Source organism: Clarias gariepinus, chromosome 14 (assembly GCF_024256425.1).
Source record: "Clarias gariepinus isolate MV-2021 ecotype Netherlands chromosome 14, CGAR_prim_01v2, whole genome shotgun sequence".
Taxonomy (NCBI): Eukaryota; Metazoa; Chordata; class Actinopteri; order Siluriformes; family Clariidae; genus Clarias; species Clarias gariepinus.
In genome coordinates this window covers 3,366,415-3,380,571 of record NC_071113.1, presented here as the reverse complement: position 1 = coordinate 3,380,571, position 14,157 = coordinate 3,366,415, and the positions used below count along the sequence as shown (strand labels likewise).

General features: G+C 39.7%; 1 protein-coding gene across 2 annotated transcripts; it reads left to right on the top strand.

Annotated features, from left to right (window-relative positions):
• The first annotated feature begins 623 nt into the window (after nucleotides 1-623).
• On the top strand, nucleotides 624-8,681 carry lrrc3ca (leucine rich repeat containing 3Ca). Of its 2 annotated transcripts, none has more exons than XM_053510967.1 (2): nucleotides 624-813; nucleotides 6,645-8,681. In XM_053510967.1, the coding sequence occupies exon 2, from the start codon at nucleotides 6,712-6,714 to the stop codon at nucleotides 7,510-7,512; it is 801 nt and encodes a 266-aa protein (XP_053366942.1). In that variant the 5' UTR covers nucleotides 624-813; nucleotides 6,645-6,711; the 3' UTR covers nucleotides 7,513-8,681. The 2 variants fall into 2 exon arrangements, with proteins under 2 accessions (XP_053366942.1, XP_053366943.1); XM_053510968.1 differs by lacking the exon at nucleotides 624-813 and adding an exon at nucleotides 4,349-4,436.
• The last annotated feature ends 5,476 nt before the right edge of the window (nucleotides 8,682-14,157 follow it).

Genomic DNA, 14,157 nt, shown 5'->3' with positions numbered 1-14,157 from the left:
AAAAACATCCCCTGGTAGCAACTTCCATGCCTTTCCCTGGAGCACCACGCCATACGGCAGAAATGATAACTAAGTGGTTCTGGAAACAAAAACATTTTAAATCCACGGTCAGGAAACTCCCCAGACCGTAATCTCATCGAGAACTTGTGGGTGAACCTCAAGAGGCAGGTGGACCAACAAAAACCCACAAATTTGGACAAACTCCAGGATTCTACAAGAATTATGCACCATCAGTCAGGATGTGGCACTGAAGAAGATTAACAGCATGCCAAGGCGAATTGCAGAGGTCTTTAAAAAAAGAAAAAGAAAAGAAGGGTCAACACTGCAAATGCTGCATCTTAATGTAATTGTCAATAAAATCCTTTGACACCTATGAAATGCTCGCAATTATACTTCAGTATACCAGAGTAACATCAGACAGTAAAGTCTTAAAGCACTGAAGCAGCAGACTCTGTGACGATGAACGGTGTCATCCTCAAAACTGCTGTCACGCCCGAATTAAAGGCAGTAATGATGAAGACGCGTGTGACGATGAGGAGCGAGTCTGGCTCTCTGATTGGACGGTGCCTCTGACCTCCTTCCCCTCTGACGCTCTCCTGGTTGCGTGGAAACTGGGGCGAAGGGCTTCCTTGAGCACGCGCGCGACGCATTAGTCGGGGATTCTCAGCACGAGCGCTGCATCGCTCTCGCTCTCTCTCGCACGCAGGCACGCACGCACGCACGCGCGCGCACGTTCTCTCGCGCGTGCAGTTCTCGCGCCTGTGTCGCGCTCCACGAAGTGCAGGTGTGAAGGGGAAGTTTCCACCGAGAACCGTGAGTCTGAGACATGCGCGGGGTTCGAGGGCTTATGCGGTGGGAATTATTGCGTGTGTGTGTGTGTGTGTGTGAGATATGCAAAGCATGTGGTAACTTGTCTTTCCATTGCACTCCATAGCTTTCCTCTTATTATTATTATTATTCTGCTGTTCTTTTAGTGCTCATTTTAATACCAGAACACCAGTGTTTTCATGTTAGTCCACACATTGTCCTCCTGTCCACCTACATTTATTTCCACAGAAAAATTAAATTGTGTTACCATAAGAAAAATTGCAAAAGTGTCTCATTAGGTCTGTTTTTACATATAGTTTCCAATGTATTGATAGATGGAACACATAAAAACAGATTGTTTCATGATTTATATGATAATATAAGCTACTGTTTAACAATGTAAAGTATCATGTCTTAATTGAGAAAAATAATTTGCATGCTTGTAAACTTTAATAAATACTAAATTATAAAATGTGTGTGTACACATAATTTTAATAATTCATAAAACAGTTTAAAATGTTCTCATTTCGATTAAAATTGCGTTTTTATAAATATCACGATTCCATAAATTGTAACAAAATCAGGAAAAATGTAATATTGTATCCTTGTTTAATCTTACATTTTTCCCTGATTTTGTTACAATTTTAAACCTTTAAAAAAGGTCATTATAACAGTAATTATCTAATTTAAAAACCAAGCACAGCTTTTAAACAATACAAACTAAGAATTTAACATTTCTTATAAATGTTAAGAGTTACAAATTTTAAAAGATTCTCATTTAACTGAGCAGTGTGTATCTCTGCCATAATTATTATTTCAAAACAAACTTAGCGAATAATTCACTCCTGTTCAAAGTGCGCTATCTGTAGGATTACAAAGAAATTATGAAATTTTTCCAACTTAAAAATCCACCAAATTCACGAAATTCTCAAACTCATCTCGCGGCTGCGAACCCGCGGGTGTGTGTGGATTCTAACATGGGTGATTCTAACAAATTACGACAAATTAGCGCTCGCTGTGTGGTTTTGAGCATGTGTACTGAGTGGGTTTTAGACTAATTCACTAAGTCAATTTGGAGAAAAAGTCAGATCGGAGGCTTTTAACCTGCATGAGTTTTGATAATGTGACGCCATAAAAATGCGCCACTCGGAAGCTTCTACCCTCGGTATGGAAACGGTTATATCTGAGGCCGATTAGCGAATCACATCATTACAAACCTGAAAAATAGCTATATTTTTAAATTGATTTTGTAGTCAGTGTGGCGATACATGAATCACGATTTATAAATGTTTGTATGACATTTATGTTTATGTCTCACAGGTTAGTTCCTGTTCTTGCTTTTGTTACAAAGAAACCAAATTTTATCCATGTATATTTTTCATGGATTTTACCAACTTAATAGAAACTGACCAATTAGAATCCAGAGTAGCACAGCACTATGGTGTGTGTTTGCAGATATTAATTTTTTTTTCCATCAGGGAACACACTACAGATAACCCTGTTCCACCTAAATCTAGGAGAATTTCAAAATTGATTATTTGACCTTAGACTTTGTGTGCTTTGGGCCTGTTATGAAGAATGTCGATACTGGATTTCCCGATGCGTTGGTGTTTTTAACAAACAAGTCAGGAAATACTCAGTGTCGTTCTAACTCTCTTCGTTTCCCTGATCTATGACTATGACGGCAAATAGTTTAACGATGCTGATTGATGGGTGCAGTAATAAGTTTGTTGTGGCATATACTTCAATTTTATTAAGAGCGCTGTTCCTTTAAGTGGTTTTAGTGCTATTGAATGAACCTGTGACCTTCGTTCGACCATGCACTGGACATCGCACAATGCACAAGATCAATATTTGTGGGAGTGAACAGAGATGAGGGTAGAGAAAGCCTGGAAGCCATGTAAAGGTAACTAGAGGTCATTAGCATTCCGACACATAAACCAACAATGTTATTAGCCTGTGCATGCCACTCAGCTGTTCTGATTGGTGAGCGGTCCTTGGTAAACGAAAACACTTGGGGATATGGTCTTATAGGAAATCTATCCACTTCGAGGTGGAAACAGTAACCTCAGGCTTAATAATACATAAAAGAACTAATTTATTGCGTATACCTTAACGTTCGTAAGTCATGTTACTCGCTATTAAATCTCCAGAAAGGCAAAATCTGCCTTATGGTAGCTGTTAGAACTTGTGGGTCCTCCTGCGGACACGTCGATCGCCATGAGATTTGATTTACCATACCATACCATACCATTTTATTTCTAAAGCACTTTAAAACAACAACAAAGCTGACCAAAGTGCTATACAAAGAGTCAACATTTAGGCCATAAAACAGCAGGATGTTTTATAAAAAAAAAAAAAAAACATTAAATTAATAAGTAAGCTAATAAAATAAAAAATAAAAACATAACACAAAAAAACTAACTACTAATAATAATAGTCATAATAAAAATAATGATAATAAAAGTAGAAACAAAATATAAAACACAAAACATCTCAATAAACACTGGGTCGAAGGCCAGAGAGTAAAAATTAGTTTTTTAAACGAGATAAAACAGCCACTGGAGCTTGTCAAATAAGTAAGGGTAACTCATTCCATAGTTGAGGCGCAGCTACTGAAAAGCCTCGAAGTTTGCATCAGGTTTTTGGAATTTGAAGAAGCAGCTTGTCAGTGGACCTGAGAGAGCGAGATGAAACATATGGATGCAGCAATTCCACCAGATAGGCTGGAGCAAAAACATTTAAGCACTTAAATACAAATAAAAGAATTTTAAAACGGATCCGAAAATACATTGAAGGCCAGTGAAGCGAAGCCAAGGTTGGGGTAATATGCTTTCTGCCTATACCAGTTAAAAAAGGAGCTGTGGCAGCATTATTATTATTATTATTGACAGCATATGATTGACATCCTGAGCAACAGAGGCAGCCTGGTTGTGGTGGGGTTTGATCCTTGGAACCTTCCAGACCATAATCCAATGCCTTAACCACTGATCTACCCCTGCCCTATGAGGTTCCTCATCAAGTCATGTCAGGAACATGTTCTTGTTTTCCGAGAGGAAAGAAATGACAATGCTTTGAAGTGCAATATTCCTTGCATGTAATAAGCACTCTATATTCATTAAAACAGTTCATAGAAGTCAGAAAGATGGTTTCATGCTGTGTCATGTTGCCTTTCAGAAACTCTGGTTCTTGGAGAACCTTATGACCCTCTTCTTCTTCCTCTGTAATATAAGTCTCTTAGCACTCGACCCCTGTCTTTCTATGATATCATTTACTTTGTATTCCTTCCGTCTCCAGTTGTATCTGCAAATTTCTTTAAACACTTTTATTGTACAAACAGAAAGAAAAAGCACGGAAGCGTAGCCATTAGTGTCTGGCCGCTTTGAAGAGCGGGATGATGTTACCGCTCCGACTTATCTCTGCGCTCCTTATTTGCACTGGCACTTAAGCTACATTATCGTGAGGAGGTAAACCGACGCCCCTTTGGCCGAGCAGGGTCTCTATTTAGCACAGCGCCAGCGAAACTATGGCGGGTTGTTTTGAAAAACGATAGGAGATAACCATCTCGGCTTGTTTCCTAGCGGACCTTTTGGCAACGGCTGATACAGCGATCCATAAGGAGCTTTAAGGTCAGGACTGTTTCGTTTTCCTTTCTTCCTTTGTTTCCCTCTCGCTCTCTATCGCACTCTCTCTCACGTTTTCAGACTTCATTACAGGGCTCATTTCCCTGGCGTGTCGTAACACTGTTGTCCCACTTCAAATGAAAACACACTGCACACTTATTACAGAACCCTTGAAGATCGATTCTTTTTTTTTTTAATCAGCATAAATGGATTCTGTCCGGTCTTCAGTCGTTAATCTTCTCTTTTAAAGATGCACACAACTTCTGTATCTCGTCTAATGGAAAGAAAGAAAGAAAGAAAGAAAGAAAGAAAGAATTTACCCGTCACTGTATTTTGTATTTTTTAAAAGAGTGAGCTACTGTTAAAGAAAAAGAATCAACACTTTTTCCATAAAATCGGAATCACGTGTTCATCAGCGCTGCGGTATAACAGGTATAAACAGACAATCATAGGACACAGAACGGAAGACAAGTCTTCAAAGAAAATGGTCATCCATCGCAAAATATACAGATATTCATCCCATTCATTTGTTCTGTACTGTTCAGTGGAAGCCTCACGTAAACAATCCCGCCCAGTCGTTGTTGTGGTTCAGTTTTGTGTTAGGAGATTTTTACAGTATTTTTCATATTGATTATTATATATGAATATGATTTATTATTTTTTTCTTCTTACAAGTCAACACAGATCTCAGAGCTCTACCAAATTATGAAATATCCCATATATTTATGATTTTTTTTCCTCGGGCTCACTGGTGTAAATGAGCCACACTATCAGAGAACAGCAGAGCTGAGCCAGGGGGAGGGGCTCTCCTTCTATGAGGTCACAGTAGAGACCAATCTAATCAGCTTGTTTAAGATGGTACAAAAATGCAAAAGGACAAAATATCTGCACACACGAGACCCATATATTAAAATCTAAAATAACTACAAAATGCATTTTAATTAATAGTTAAAAAGCCCTTTAACATGAGTTCAATGCGTCCCCAGTGTCTGCTTTTTTGCAACTTTATGCATTTAGCTATAGCTTAAAGTTTCCCATCATGGAAAAGGAGGAGTTCATACTTTGTAGTTTTTTTTTTTTTTTTCATTTTCATTGTAGACCCACACACACACATATACTTGCACTGAAGACAAAGCGAGCCATGTCTTGCGTGAAACGATTGCGGATTACAGTCCTCAGTGCCTGTGGGATAGGATGGCCAAAATGGCAACCGTGGCTTAAATTGCAGGTCAGACTTACGGTCATGACTTTGACTGCTATACTCTCTGATTTTAACATGTAGTCTTAAAAAACCATTGTAAAGAAATCAACAGTAGAGGTCAGACTGATTAAATTTTAAAGGTGAAATTTCGGTGAAATCTCTAGTATTTAACTTATTTGCCATTCCAGACACACTAGTCTAGACAATAATTGTTAAAATTACCTTAGGTTAAAAAAAGGAAAGCTTTGAATAATGCTTTTAGTTTGTTCATCAAAGTGCCAAGCAAGGCATGTTTTTCACGCCCTCCTGCTACTCGTTGTCAAACCTGGATTGTACGAGTGCCTGCGGTGGAGGTATGAATTAGGACAGCGCAGCAGGGATTTCAATCAACCAGTGTTCACAGAGGAAATGGATTTATTTAAGCCCTTTGGCTAAAAGCAGAGGTTTATGAATGCATTTAATGTATGAATATACAGTATAACGTAAAAAATATATAAAAAGCCACCTTCATAATTTTGTTGCTCAATACCACACTAAAGCAAAAAAGAAAAAGTGTATGTGTGTGTGTGTGTGAGAGAGAGTCCCCGTGCCTACAGCAATTAGAGAAGCTACCCTCCATCTGTGCATGAAATAACACACTCCGGCTTGCAGGAGCTTTCAGCCATCAACCGGCAGCTTGTTATTCTGCACATGTGTGTTTGTGTGTGTGTGTGTGTGTGTGTGTGTGTGTGTGTGTGTGGTAGGTATAAGGGATGCAATTTATTCTGTGTTAATAAGAGGGCAATCAAAGTAGGTTATGCACACACACACACACACACACACGCAATGAGATGTAAGTGTGAAATAACTGGATACCAGAACTAATACAGCCAGCTGACAGTGGTCAGATTTTATAGTATATCAAGGTGGTAAGACCATATGGCTAACAAAAAAAACACAATAATAATAATAATAAGGTTATTTTGGACCACAGCATTCCTGTTTAACTTGTAATGTTCTTTTCTTTTGGCCAGACGTGACTGTGACACCTCCTCCTGATCCACGGAAAGTTCTCTGAAGGGAGTATGCCCCCATTTCACCATGTCGCTGCCGTCCTGTTGGCTACTCCGGCACTCCATGGTCATGTGCTTGCTGCTCCACAGCTTGGTCTTGATGACGCTCTGCTTCCACCATGCAGCCACCTCCTGTTCAAAGCGTTGCTATTGCTCCGAGAGCGAGGGTCTGTCTGGGGGCAAGACCATGCGCTGCAGCAACCTGCGCCTCACCGAGATCCCACGGGACATCCCCAATGACACGCGGCGCCTCTACCTCGACTACAACCTGCTTACCAGTGTTCCTGCCAATGCCTTTCAAGATCTTCCTCTGCTGGCTGAACTCGATCTGTCCCACAATGATCTGGCACTGCTCGAGCCTGGAGCTTTCCGGGGCCTGGCTGCATCGTTGCTATTCCTGGATCTGTCCTCCAACCAGCTGGCGACACTGGACCCCGAGGCTTTCGAAGGGGTGAGGGCTCGATCCAATCTGACTGGTAATCCCTGGCACTGTGACTGCCGGCTACAGATGGCACTTCCACGTCTAGATCTGGAGCCTGTGTCTCTCACCGGCATTGTTTGCCAAACATCAGAGCCTGAGGATTCGGGTGCTCAAGGTGTGCCCTTTCTGCTGGCCAAAGACTTGGACCTATGCGTGGTGCTTAAAAAGACCACAGACGTGGCCATGCTGGTGACCATGTTTGCATGGTTCACCATGGTCATCTCCTACCTGGTCTACTATGTGCGGCATAACCAAGAAGATGCCAGGCGCCACCTGGAGTATCTCAAGTCTCTGCCCAGCAGGCAGGGTAAGTCTGAGGAGTCTTCCACCATTAGCACTGTGGTTTGACAGCAGACCATTGCTAAAGGGAGAAGGTTCTCAGGCAAGCAAAAGCCAACAGGCATGCTCAGAGTCTAACTGGGTAGGGGGACCAGGAACTGGATTATTAGTATGGAAATAACAAGCTTGGTGGACTGCAGCAAACATCAAAGTGGTGGAACATCAAAGTATTAACCAGCCTTTAGAAACAAATACGGTGACTTAGCAGGCCAGAAACTTCCTGCCGCAAGACTTCCGTTTCAAGGCAAAAACCAACCGTCCTCGGGGAGCCTACATGCCAGCATAGCAAAAGAATCGCAGGGGTCATCTAATCTTATCCAGATAAATAATTGATCCAGGACCGGCCGGGCTCCAAGTCTGCACTGGCTGAGTGGTTTATCTGCTCTTGAAGAAGGACAAGTTTTTACTTTCCTTTGCATTACTCTAGTTATTTTTTTAAAGGATTCCCATTTATTTGCAGGAGCATGTAGCATAAAGAAAGCACTCTCTTCCATTACGATGTTTAGCTCTCCAGACTGCTTTCGGTTTTAAATAACAGAGCCACGCATAAGATTCCAGATAAATGGTTAGTAAACGTCAGCTTCGGTCAGCTCTGATGTGAACGTTTCGGTCACCAGCTGGTCCGGCATTTCCGATTCTTTCAGGGGAAATTACCACAAGAGCAAAACACTGTATTTTTTTAACATTTAATGACAAAATATACATTACATCGATCACATTAAATGCAGTATTTGATTTTATTGTTCACAGTCATGGTCCTGGAATTTCCTTGTTCTGAATATTCGGGTATTTTTCCTGGTATTAATTTAAATAATTCAAACCAAACACTAACACTGTATGTTTATATCCGAAGCCTGGATCTCATCTCGAATGCCTCACAGCTCTAATATCCAAACCTGATCTTGGGTTACAGTCAGATTCTCTGGTTTCCTCCTTATTCTTAAAAACATACCTACAAGTGGATTTGCTATGATAAACTGCATTCATTCTTGTCCAATGCATGAGTAAGTGTGTGTATGTATGTGTGTGTGTGTGTTCATGCTGTCTTGTAATGTACTATGCCCAGTGTTCCCAGAATAGGCGCCAGAGCTACATCCAGCCTGACCAGGATAAAGTGTTCCCTGAACATGAACAAACAACTCGAGATGCCAGTTAATGTAGGCTAGGGTGCCATGAGTTCTGCTGCACAGTCCTCTCACTGATTGGGATTTTATAGTAAAAACATTTTTTATGAAATTCATATGTTCATGCACATCAACAATAATACCTCCATACACTTGTTTCTGCACTGTATGTGTGTGTGTGTGTGTCTTCATATTCAGGTTTAGGTTTATTACTAATGAATACAAACGCCTGCATCACCTGTAGCTCAGGTTCTTTAAGGTTTTTTTTAAGTAATATTATACTAGACAGCTTATAAGTGAAAAATTCATATGTGTGTGTGTGTGTCATAAATAAGAAGATGGCAAGCATAGAAATAAATCTAATAAGATTCTACATTGGGGGTATAGTGCTGCATGAATAGTGCTAGTTGCAATGATCATTGTTGTTAATCATCGTAATTTTGTGTTCATTTTTGCCCAGTTAAATTTAAATTATTTTCATTACAATTATTATGTAATTTTCATTAATATAACTATTGATCCCGTGCTGAGTATTCTAATTTATATTTTTATATTAGGCGCTCGTGGAAACAATGGGAAGCCATGAGATACTGAATTAGAGTCAATGGATTTTATTATGCATAATAAATATTTAACACCGACGATTGTAATAAAAACACACTCATGGTTTAAAGATAGTTAATTTATCATTTTATCACTTTTTTAAAAATTCCCGTCTTGCAGTAAACAATGTCTCATCTTCTGTCCCCTGTGATGCTAAAAAAATATATATTCCATGACTTTCAATGGATGAAGTAATCAACTCTATTTACATTCAAATACGCTGAATTTCAAAAGCATGAATTCAAAAATGAATTTGATTACGAGGCGTTGTGGGTACATCAGACAGCAGTACTGAACTTTATACTGTCCTCACTATAACCGCTGTCACGCAAAAAAAAAATGCGATCCAGTGTGTAGAGTTGCCCATGTCAGACTCATGCAGTAAATCTTAATCCAATTGTACAATCACGATCCTCTCATGCTAGTCGAATGATGCTAATATTGTTCCAATTGTGTTTAGATTTTTAGGTCTTGTGCAAAATGTGTTGTGTTGTCTGTATTTTTCAAATCAGATACAGTATATGATATAAGATCGTACCCAAAGCTATAATTACCTATAAAACTAGACTTACTGTAACCATACTGTACTATATTGTGTGATAGAAGTCATGCTAGCTGCCCCAAAGCCTTGTAGAACAGCCGTCTCCAACCTTGCAACAGTCACCAAGCATAACAGAGTGGATAATAAATACATTTAATAAATATAAATAAATTAAATAAATAAATCAAATAAATAATTCCAACGTACCATAACGCAGGAGTCAGTGTAAGCCGTGAGCTTGTTTCCCTGCAACGGTTTTATCCAGGACTGATGGGGGACAACGACACCCCAAGTGTCCAGTCTGCTCCGGGATTTAACTTTTGTAGCAGATAAGCCCGGTTCACGAAGATACTTTTATGATAGCAGAATTTTCAGTGCTTTTGTGCTGATATCAAAATATTCCGCTTTGACTTAAATCCAGAACGTTGGCAGAGTTGACGTTGTCTCAAACACACTTTTAAGGCCGCGTCTATTCTACAGAGTGAGCTTGCGGTAAACTATTAGAATAAACCAGTAATCTAGGTAGGACACTCTCTTCCTTCTTTTAAGTACAGCTTTTCTTTGTTGGTCGTCTCAGAGTCCCCTCTGCTGTCTCATCATGTGAGTTTGTGACATTAGCTTTATTTCATCAGGTATCAAAACTGATGCAGAGAAACGTGTGTTAAAGATGCACAGATGGAAGTGAAAGGAAGATGAGGTGTTCATTTTTTCTTTTAATAAAACACTCTGCAGACTCCGATAGTTAATAAAATGCAAGCAAACTAAAAATATTCATTTGTAATTCGTTCTGTTTGGCCCAGAACCAAAACATCCACAGAACTTGTTATCTGGCGGAACCCAAACAGATTTCCACCACCTTTAAAATTTCATTGGGCCATAATTTTTTTTTTTTTTCTCTCCAGAACAAATTGTTGGAGTTACTGTAGAGGACCGGGGCTGCAAAGTGACGCCACTGACAAAACCTTCACGACATAAACTTACTTAGAGAGGTACATCGGCATACGAATTTAATCCGTTCCGGAGGCGAGTTCTTAAGGTGAAATAATGTAAATGCAAATAAACCAATATTACTAATTTCCAACACTACAATCATATTTCTGTATATAAAGACAATCAAAACATTTAGACAAGACATGTAAATGAAGTAACATATGAAATAAAGAGACATTAAACCTCACTTAACCTTAATTTCCTCTACGAACCCTCTCTGCTTTAAAAAACCAAACTGAAAGCGAGCCCGTTTTCTTCTTGCTACCATCCTTGATAACACTCTTGGGACTCATGGTGCTGTGTCTTCACTAAATCCTACAAGAAAAAAAAAAAACAAAGAATATGCGACTCACTTCGCCTGGTCGTGCGTACGCGCGACTAAGCCGGCGGCAGTTGGGTACGGTTAATTTCCTTTGTATTCTGAAAATGTCGTCTAAATACTGAAGGATATTTTTATGAACATGTTTGTTATGGCTGACCTAAATCTTTTTTTACTCAGGACTCCAAAAGCCTTCGCAGGTTTGAGAGGTGCAGCGTTAAGGCTAATCCAAAAAGCATGACTGAAATAGACTTGCTGAGAAACGCCACCGATGAAACGTGCTAATCTCACCAGGCTGGTGCGCATACAGTTGGCTGAAGAGGCTTAAGGATGAAAATAAAATTAGGAGGCAAGCCGTATTGGATGATTTGATTATACAGAAGGAGGAAAATGATGTAAGGAACTGTTCCAACTTTTGCACACTGTGCTCTAAAACGTTGGAATTATTCTTTTCTTTTCCTTTTGATTTTTAATACATATTTTGCACTCTTCTTATATATTATATATATTTTAAAATATATATATATATATGGTAAAAGTTATAAAGGAAAAATGTACTTATGTTCTATCATTAAAGATGAATGAAAGCTGAAAAAGGAAATAGTTTGACACTGTCGTGCTGTTCCTGAGAACGGTTCTATTTTCCCAGTGAAAGATTTCCTGCTGAGGAAACTCCAAATGTGCTGGCGATTTTCACACTCACACACCACCGGTTGAACATAAAGCTGCGAAAAGGCATTCAGGAGACTTGTTAACTCGGTACAAACATAGACACAGCAAACATCATCCAGTGCCAAGTTGCTGCCGGTAATAAAGGTGCGACAGAGAGAGGAAAAAATCCCATTAGTTTTAAAACTAGACACATTTCTATGAATTTACATTTCACATTTAAATGGCCTTCTTTGTGAAAAGATTAACAACCTGAGACATGGGATTATTGAGCGGTGTGTGTTATGTTATCAGTGCATGTGCTTGATACCCTGGAAGCAGGTGTGAATAAAACCATATATGAGGTGGAACAGCATGCGAGGTGTGCATGGCCTTGCTTGCATAACGCTCTGTGTGGCTCTCTATGTCTAAATTCACTCCCGCTGCTGTTTATAAAGGTTTATTAAGCCCCTTAATCTGAGAGGGCCTCTCGATCACATGACCAACCTGACGTGACTCAATTTCTGTCATATACAGTAGATCTGATTTTTTGGCCTGTTCTTCATATCGGATCTGACTCACCTTCGTATGCGGTTCAAAATCGGATATAAAGCATATCTGATAGATAGTCATGTGACTTGAATAAGTCTTTTTGCTTCTGCACACAATGCGGTTTTTGATAGCAGCGCTAGCAACAGCTTCTGAAACAGCGAAAGCGAGGCGTCCGGCTTTCTTCCTTCTGCTCAACCTCAACAAATACAGCCGACTGACTGCTCGACGTCCTCCAGAGCAAAACTGCTCTGGTTTTGTTAAATTGCTAAAATTGCATCCGTTGTTTAAAATGAATGAGCGCTTGCACCAATATGACGTGTTTTAAACCAGACAACGTGAGCAAATGCGTTGAGGCTCATTAGTAGGTTTCTCGCATGCCATGTGGAAGGCCTGGATCCACTGGATCCATCCTCACTCAAAACCCCAGCCACTGGGTGCATGCTGGTCCCAAGCCCAGATAAAATGGGAGACACCAAACTCCCACACCTGCTTGGACGATTCATAGTACACTGTCTACACAAAGAAAGTTTGGAAATATTTCTGTAGGTACTAGAGAAGTTTTTAAAGATATTTTCATAATGCTATAAATCCATTCATTCATCTAGGAACCTCTGGAGTCCAACGAGAGACCATTGTTCTTATCAACATCAACATTTATGCATGCAGATATATACCACTTTTAACAATAGTCATTGTCTCAAAGCAGCCTCACAAAATTATAAGAAGAAGATTATGGAAATGTGTAGGAGAAAGGAAAGATGTGTATACAGTAGATCATAGTGATCTGATTGTCCCTGATGAGCAAGTCAAGGGCGACGGCGTCTGTGGCAATAAAAAAACTCCCTGAGATGGCAATAGGAAGAAACCTTGAGAGGAACCAGACTAAACAGGGAACCCATCCTCATCTGGGTCATAACAGAATTGAACTCAGACCCTGGAAATAACTAAATTATTATAGTGTGTATATAATGCGGTAAATGACAATAATGCTATGATAAACTCCCCTATATAACTACGCTATACGTTTTGCAAATTATTAGTTTGGATTAAAAAAAAAAAAAAACGAAAAGCAAAACAACTCTCCCTTTGGCTGTCAGCCTTCAAGCACTACAGACCTCGATCCAGTCACCCAAGACCAAGCATCTCTGTCCCTCTGGGTCTCCCTGTCTGGGAGATTCCTTCCTTGACAGAGGTCATTCCTGTGGGAACTGGAAACTCGAGGAGCCGAGGGGGAAAAAAAAGGAAGAAGCATGACCTAGTCTAGTTGCAGAGCTGAAAATAGAACACACCAGACTGGGTGGTGGTGGAGAAGTGAAGTGCTTGGGTGGCATCAATTAGAGATTGTAAAGGTCGTAAGTGGGGGGAGGAATAAATGTTGAATATGATTCAGAATGGTAAAGTAAGGCGATGATTAGCGCTCTTTGCTTCGTCCTGAATATGAATTGGGTCGTATCTGGGTGAAGAGGCTATTCTTAGACAGGACCAAATTATGGTGAAGCGGTACAATACATCCAACTGTTACTGTACAAAGGAAAAGCAAGAGGCTCTAATCCTCTTACAAGCTTACTGACTTACTAATTATCCACTAATTAAATAGACATGCAGCTTGAACTTTTATATTTAAGCAGTAGCAAGGGAAATTGGCATATGGTTACTTAATTTATAAATTAACAACATCCTTTTATATCTACATAAATAAAAGAAAGGTTTTGTCTGTACATTAGTCAGAAATCACTCCTTCAATGATATCTTTACGTTTCATACATTAAAGCTCCCGAAACCAGTTCATACTGTATGTTCGTATGTATATGTTAATGTATGTCTGTATGTCTGTATGTCTGTCCTGCCAGATTTTGTCACAGCATCACAGAAAACTG

Bases quoted from the DNA above. Each gene is read 5' to 3' on its own strand.
- lrrc3ca (XM_053510967.1), top strand. From the start codon at position 6,712: ATGTCGCTGCCGTCCTGTTGGCTACTCCGGCACTCCATGGTCATGTGC.